At 56.6% G+C, this 7,845-nt stretch overlaps 1 protein-coding gene across 1 annotated transcript in view; it reads left to right on the top strand.

Moving 5' to 3' along the window:
- The window catches only part of ADGRB2 (adhesion G protein-coupled receptor B2), a 54,727-nt gene that overhangs the window by 25,808 nt on the left and 21,074 nt on the right, over window positions 1-7,845 (top strand). Inside the window, 9 exon segments of the mRNA XM_069068053.1 lie at window positions 513-596; window positions 1,475-1,639; window positions 3,219-3,383; window positions 4,808-4,972; window positions 5,388-5,552; window positions 5,983-6,084; window positions 6,157-6,263; window positions 6,947-7,141; window positions 7,571-7,639. Of these exon segments, the coding sequence (XP_068924154.1) occupies window positions 513-596; window positions 1,475-1,639; window positions 3,219-3,383; window positions 4,808-4,972; window positions 5,388-5,552; window positions 5,983-6,084; window positions 6,157-6,263; window positions 6,947-7,141; window positions 7,571-7,639 (1,217 nt within the window).

Below are 7,845 nucleotides of genomic sequence, written 5' to 3'. Positions count from 1 at the left end.
TTCTGTGTTCTAAGGCCCCTCCCAGTCCTGACATTCTGTGTTCTAAGACCCCTCCCAGTCCTGACATTCTGTGTTCTAAGACCCCTCCCAGCCCTGACATTCTGTGTTCTAAGACCCCTCCCAGCCCTGACATTCTGTGTTCTAAAGCCTCTCCCAGTCCTGATATTCTGTGTTCTAAGGGCCCTCCCAGCCCTGACATTCTGTGTTCTAAGGGCCTTCCTTGCTCTGATATTCTATGTTTTAAGGGCCCTCCCAGACCTGAGATACTGGGTTTTAGGCTCCTCCCAGCTCTGGCATTCTATGTTCTAAGGTCCTTTATAACGTTGCCATTCTTTGACTTTAGAGCTCCCTCAGCCTTCCCTTTCCAAACTGTCGTCCTCATGGGTTTTGCATGTTCTCTGGAGACCCTGTGGATGGCCCCCGATTTGAGGATGGGGAGGGAGGAGAGGGGATTCTCTCTTCTCCAGTGGCCCCCATCTCCTGCCCCAGCTGAGGGCATCTCCATGTTGCAGGTGAGGAGCCGGAAGAAGAGCCGAAGGTGAAAACCCAGTGGCCCAGGTCAGCAGATGAGCCGGGAGTGTACATGGCGCAGACAGGTAACCGAGTCTGTCTGAGTCTGCGGGCCTGTCATGTGTCAGCCCATGTGCTTAGTGCATCAGGGTGTGTGCTTAGCATGTTGGGGGGTTGTGCTTGTTTCTATGTGTCTGCAGCCTGTGCTAGGGCTTTCCTTCTCCCCAGCCCTTTGGGGAGAACAGGGGGATTGGAGAAAGAGGAGTTTGGGGACATTCTGGGAATGGGGACTTTGACTGGGGAGGGGTCCTTCCTCCATGCTGAGTCTGCTATGGCTGCAGGCCAACAAAGGGGTATTCAGAACGTGTTTGGGCTCTAGGGATGGTAGCTGTACAGCTGGTGGGAAGGAGGGTCTGCCCACAGGAAGGGAGAGAGTAGCCTGAGACCTGCAGTCAGGAGAGTCCCTCTGCCTGGAGCCATGCCATTGCCAGACATTGCAAATGACCTGCTGAGAACAGAGGGATCAGCTCAGGGTCCTTGTAGCCAAGCCGAGATCATCTCCCAGATTGTGCCTTCTATGGTTGTAGTGCTATTTGAACAGTCTGGTGACCCTAGACTGTTTGCTTAGAACAGCCTGGTAACCCTAGACTGTCCATCTGGTGACCCTAGAGTCTCTGATCAGAACTGCCTGATGACCCTAGACTCTGCTCAGAACTACCTGATGACCCTAGACTCTGCTCAGAACTACCTGGTGGTCCTAGAGTCTCTGCCCAGAGCCCAATAGCCCCATAGTCATAGAATAGACCAGCCCAGTTACCTTATCATCACTATTCAGAATAGACCAGTTTCCCTATAGTCTCAGCACAGAATAGCCCTGGTGACCTTTCTGAGCAGCCTTGTGCCTCTAGCCTGGGTGGCCTCTCCTGCCCCGACACTCCCGACACTCCATGTCCCTTTCTCCTAGGAGACCCAGCAGCTGAGGAGTGGTCTCAGTGGAGCATGTGCTCTCTGACGTGCGGGCAGGGCCTTCAGGTTCGGACTCGCTCCTGTGTCTCCTCCCCGTATGGGACGTTGTGCAGTGGGCCACTGCGGGAGACTCGGACCTGCAACAACACGGACACCTGTCCAGGTACGGCCCTTGGGGCCGCCCACCCCTAAATGCACCGGAACACTGGCTCACCAAGGGAGGGGCACTGCCCCCCCCCAGCCACCATGGCCTCTGTAATCCAGAGGGGACGTTCTCTAGGAAGGGGTCAGGGTCCCTAAGTGGAGACCCACTGGCCCCCCCATGTGAGGTGATGTCCTGGATAGGAGGGGGAAAGGCACTCCCATCTGTTCCCAGGTCCAGAGGAAGCCTGGTAGTGAGGAAAGGGAACCAGATTTGTCTCCCACTGCCTGTTACTTTTCTCCTGTGTGATGTGGCAATCTTGGGCAAGAGATCCTCTCTGGGCCTCCATTTTCTTGTCGGTAACATAAAAGAGTTGTCTCCTTCAGGCCTGGATCCAATGGTGGCCAGGGGAGGGCCCAGGGCAGCAGGGATGTCCCCATAGCCCAACTCTAGGGTTGATTTCCTCTCCCCTTGGGAAGGAATTACCGTACATCAGCTCCTTCCCATCTTTTCTTAGCAGGTAGCTAGACACCTGGAAGGTCAGTTTCTGACTCTCTGTGCAGGGAGACACATTGTTTTCTTGTCTTGAGGGTTTGAGGGGGAAAGAGAAAAGTCCCCTTCCAGCTGGTCAGCTGTGGGCTGCCTAGGGCTAGGAGGGGGCACTGGGCCCCCGGAAAGGGCTGGGGACAGGGTGGTCCTGCTTATGGCCGTGGGGCCTGTAGGCGTGCCCCGTGTGTCTGTGCGTCCTTGTCCTCTTGTCTGTCTCTGGGTGCTGCTTGGCCCCTATCCTCCCCATACGTCTGCCATTCCCCCCACACATGTAGCATCCCTGACGGCTCCCCAAACCACATAGAACTGATCGGCCCCATCTCTCCACTGGGGGTGATAGTTTCTGATCCTGCTATCTTGGGTTGTCAACAGCAAGTACCTTGGTTCAGGGGGTGATGACCATGAGGGAGGCAGGGCTTTCCCATTTGACCTAAATTCAAATCCAAGCCATGCCACTTAATGCCTGTGTGACCTTGGGCAAGTAACTTCCCCTCTCAGGGCCTCAGTTTCCTCATCTGTAAAATGAGCCTAGTAGTGTAGATGGCCTCTAGGCTATGAATCGGTGATCCTCAGGCCTGCCCCTCTCTTCCTCTGGGTTGCATCCATCTATGTGCTTTCTCCTGTCTGATAGTGGAGGGGGCTGTCTTGTAGATATCTGGGGAGGGGGAGATGGTTCCCAAGGGGCACTGGGCAATGGCATCGGTCTTCAGCCCTCCTCCAATGTCAGAATCTGGACAAGGACTTACAGCTTTTGTGGTGTAGCGGAGTTAGGAACCCTGGGCTCAAGCTTGACTGCTTGTCATGTGTTGTGACTGTTAGCTGATACCTTTCCCCCTCTGGACCTTGGTCCCTCCTGTATAAAAGGAGGGAGTTGGACCAGATGCTCCTGTAAAGTGCTCTGTCATTTGTAAGGGGCTTCCGCTTGCTAAGAGGAGGTGGTCCTGGGATCCTGACTGGGGGCAGGGGTCCTGGCCTTCCCTGGGGTGTGTTAAGCCTGAAAGTGGTGTGGGAGGGTGGGGAGAGGTGACTTGGGCGGCGTGCTTCCTTACAGTTCCTGGCCTGTGGGAGGAGTGGGGGCCCTGGAGCCTGTGTTCCCGCACTTGCGGGCGGGGGTCCCGGAGCCGGACGCGGACCTGTGTGCCCCCCCAGCACGGTGGGAAGACCTGCGAAGGTCCCGAGCTGCAGACTAAACTCTGCAACCTGGCTGCCTGTCCGGGTCAGTAGCGCCCACCCCTCCCCTCCCCTCCTTTACTCCCCTCTCCCCTTCCCCACCCTCACCCCACTCTACCCCCAATCCTGTTGACCCCTCACCTTCCCTTTGCCAGGGCGCTAGGGTTACTTACTGAGTTTCTTGGGCAGGAAGGAGCCCGAGATGTGGGCTGGGCTGGGGTTGGTGTTTGCTGGGGCTGGGGAGGGCCAGATGGGGAGACCCGTCCTGGATTTTAAACTGTGTCCTGGCTGCTGGGGTTGGGAGTCCCTGAGGGTTGGGTAGGAGGTCTTTCCAGTGCCTCCTTTAGCAGGGCCCCCAAGGGAACTGAGGGGAAAGACCACATAACTCCATGCTCTGATGGCAGTTGGATTTATGGGGATGGGTTTGTGATAGTCTGATGGCAGACATCTCTGAAATCCCTGATCCTTGGAGTCCCAAGTATCCCAGAACCCTGACCTTGGCCTTGGGGAGGCCCAGCACTGGACAACAGCCTGGTAGCCTTGGGAAAGTATGTAATCTGATGACTTGGCCTATCTAGACCTCAGGTTCTGTTCTGTAATACGAGGGAGCTGTACAAGAAGGCCCTAGTGGTCTCTTCCATCTCTAAGCCCTGTCTGGCAAGGCTTAATTACAGATATATGAAGGTGGTGGGGAAGGTCCTAGAGGGAGACTTAGTCAGCTCAGATCTCTCACAGAGAGCCCTCAAGTCCCCAAGGGTGGCAGCCCGGAGTGGGGGGCCTTACTGTAGGCATGCTTTTTCCTATTCCTGGTACCCCCTAAGTGAGTTTCTGAGAAAGAAGTATGCCTGTTACAGAGGGCTCTGGGGCTTGGGGGAGACTCAGTGCCTTGGCTTTGGGTCAGGGAGGTCTCTCTGTTAAGAGGCTTAGGGGCCTAAGGTAGGTTATGGAGACCCCCCCTCCCTTCCCCATCCTCCTCCTGGCCTCTCTGATGGCTCCTTTTCTCCCCTGGCAGAATCCTCACAACCTTGGGCTGTTCCCCAGCCATGGCTTATGCCTGTGGGGTGCCTGAGCACAAGGGCAGGGCACTGCCCACTAGGTTTCCCCTCTCTTATTTGTGGCCAGCATTCCCTGGCTTGTTTCTGGGGGGCTGGAGTGGACACACTCTTGTGGGACCAGGACATTATATTCAAGGATAGCAGGTGCCCCCTATGCATGAACCTAGCTAATGTAGTATAATGGAAATACCCCAAATGTGTATTTGGAGGTAGAGGACGTGGGTGGGATATCTGCCACATACCTTTGAGTCCCCACAATGAGCCTCTATTTCCCTGTCTGTCCAGTGAGGGAGGGAGACTAGGTGATCCTTAAGGTGCCTTTCCCCTCTAAACCCTATGCCCTTTGCTGCTGCCCCCACCCCTTCTCCTTAGCTCACCATCTGGCGTCCTCTCTGTTTCTGTCTCCTGGGGGCAGTGGAAGGCCAGTGGCTGGAGTGGGGCCCCTGGAGCCGCTGCTCTGTGTCCTGTGCCAATGGGACCCAGCAGCGCAGCCGCCGGTGTAGTGTGACGGCCCATGGCTGGGGCGAGTGCCGGGGTGCCCATGCTGATGCCCGAGAGTGCAGCAACCCGGAGTGCCCAGGTGAGGGCCAGCCATGCCCAGGGGGAAGGGAAGGGCAATGTGGTGTGTTGGGGGGAGGTGTGACCCATGCTCACCATTATAGTGACGGGCAATGAGATAAAAGTGCCCTGAGTTTGGGTGTCTGAGAACATGGCTTAAAATCTGCTGCCTCCCACTAGTGTGACCTTGGGTGAGTCTGATTTCTCTGGGTTTGGTTTCCTTACCCATAAAATAAGAGGGGGCATTTCCAGTTCTAAACCCTTTCATCTCCAGGTAGGCTCCCCATCCCCTCCCCCTGTCCCCACCCAAGAGCTAGAGGGCAGAAGAGGTCACAGGCACAGAAGGCAATGGTCATGCATGGGAAGCCACGGATGGGCTCCCGGCTGGGCCTCTTCTCCCTCCTCCCCATGCCTCATGGCTACCATCCTCCAACCAGCTGATGGCAAGTGGGGCCCATGGAACCCCTGGAGCCTGTGCTCCAAGACGTGTGACACGGGTTGGCAGCGACGCTTCCGCATGTGCCAGGGCACAGGGGTCCAGGGATACCCCTGTGAGGGCAGCGGTGAGGAGGTGAAGACGTGTAATGAAAAGAAGTGTCCAGGTACCCCCTTGGGCCGGGATCCTGGCATGCAATGGAACAGGGGCTGGGTGGGAGGGAGACTGATGAAGAATACCCAAGGTCATTCAGCTGGAGAAATGCCATGGGCAAGGAAGGCAGCACTGGCTCCATGTGGCCCCAGACCGAGGAGTGAGATGGCAGCTGGAGAGGAGGAAGAACTGGCCAGCAACCTGCTGTCTTAGGAGATTGGGCTGCCTCTGAAGGAGGGGGCTTCACATCGCTGCCGGTCCTCAGAGGCCGGAAGATCTCCAGTTGGACAGGAATGAGATGCCTTCTGAGGGTCCTCCCCCCCTTAAGGAAGGCTTTATGATTTGGGGGCCACTTGGGGGGCTGGGAGGGGACATGTGGCAGAGGATGCTGCGGGCAGGGGTCAGCCGGGCATTCTGCTTAGGCTAAGCCGCTCCCTCCTTAGCCCTTCACGAGATGTGCCGGGATGAGTATGTCATGCTGATGACCTGGAAGAAGACGGCGGCAGGAGAAATCATCTACAATAAATGTCCACCCAACGCCACAGGTAGGAGGCCGCCATCACCCACACCCTTTCCCCACCGGCCAGTGCCCCTTATCCTTCCCCATACTCTTCTAGGTTCTGCCAGTCGCCGCTGTCTGCTCAGTGCCCAGGGCGTCGCCTACTGGGGCCTGCCCAGCTTCGCCCGTTGCATCTCACACGAGTACCGATACCTGCACCTGTCGGTAGGTACAGGCCAGGACCCTCCCTTCCTCCACCTCAGGCTGTGACTCAGAGGAGTATGTGGGTGGGCAGGGCTCATGGGGACCCCATATCCTGGGTGTCAGATCTCACTAATGTCTGCACGTAGGTGTTCGCACTTGTCTGTCTCTGTACTTGTCTCCACCTGCCCCTCTCTGGGTATCTCTGTCTCTGCTGGTCTCCCAGGTGTCTCCGTCTCCTCCTGTTTTCCCCTCTCTCTATGTATCTCTCCATTCTCTAGTGTCTGTCTCTTTCTAAGGACCCTCATCTCCTTGTGTCTCTGTCTCTCCTCTCTCTCTGTCTCTCTCCCCCCCCCACCTGTCTGTCTTCTTTCCTCATTCAACTCATTCCTTCTTTATGTATCTCTTTCTCCCTGTCTCTCTTTCTTTAGCTACCTCTGCATTTTTATTCTGTCTCTTTCTCTAGATTTCTCTGTATTTTCTTCTGTCTCTGATATTCCTCGACCTTTTCTCCTCAATACACTTGCCTTCCTCTGGGTATTTCTGTTTCTCCCAATAGCATCTCTCTATGTGTCTTTGACTCTCTCTAGACCCCTGTCTCTCCCCTAAGTGGCAGACTTGGCATACTTAAGGTGGTGGCTGTAGGTTGGCCCAAGGTGAGAGGCTGGAGCTGACCCCACCCCCAACACATGCTTCTTGCCCCACAGCTGCGGGAACACCTGGCCAAGGGCCAGCGGATGCTGGCTGGTGAGGGCATGTCTCAGGTGGTCCGAAGCCTGCTGGAGCTCCTGGCCCGGCGCACCTACTACAGTGGGGACCTTCTCTTCTCTGTGGACATCCTGAGGAATGTCACTGACACCTTCAAGAGAGCCACCTACGTGCCCTCGGCAGATGACGTCCAGGTGTCAGGGCTGGGTGCTTGGTGCTGAGTTGGGAGGGGTCACCTTGCCTGACCCCCACATTGTATAGATGGGGGAACTCAGACCTGGCAGAAGAGAGGGGATAAGTGAGTCACACAATGTGTACCTGGAGGAGGCAGGATTAGAATCTGGTCTCCAGAGAACCCTTCCTTTCAGCTGTGCTCTGAGAGCTCCCTCATAGACAGAGGCCTGCCCTGGGGAACATGGCAGGTAGAGGATGCGTCCTCCACCTTTGGCAAGGCATAACTCTGTTCTTTAGGAGCCCTGGGTCTGGGGTTGGGGAGTAGGGGCAGTGCCAGGACACAGTGAGAAGCCTGGCACCCTGTGGGCTGGCAGCACACACACCTTGGTGTCAGCCTTGGCTCATGGTGCCCTCAGCACCCCCTAAGATCCTCTCCCTCCCCGCCCCAGCGCTTCTTTCAGGTTGTCAGCTACATGGTGGATGCAGAGAACAAGGAGAAATGGGATGACGCCCAACAGGTAAGGGGCCCTGGGCAGCTGGGAGGGAGTGATGCTGCCCCAGAGGATGGGAGTAGCCCCAGTCTGTGGAGCAGGGAGGGCTGATCTTGTCCCTGAGGCTGTGGGGGTGGTAAGATGGTGAGGGGCTCAGAAGGGCCATCAGTGGCCCCATTTGGGACCCTGGGCCATGGGGTGGTGGGATGGTGAGGGGTCCAGAAGTGCCATCA

This window comes from Petaurus breviceps, unplaced genomic scaffold, assembly GCF_028583685.1.
Source record: "Petaurus breviceps papuanus isolate PSGF00001 unplaced genomic scaffold, PetGlider_PUasm1.0 90760, whole genome shotgun sequence".
NCBI lineage: Eukaryota > Metazoa > Chordata > Mammalia > Diprotodontia > Petauridae > Petaurus > Petaurus breviceps.
This window is presented reverse-complemented; position numbering and strand designations above follow the sequence as displayed.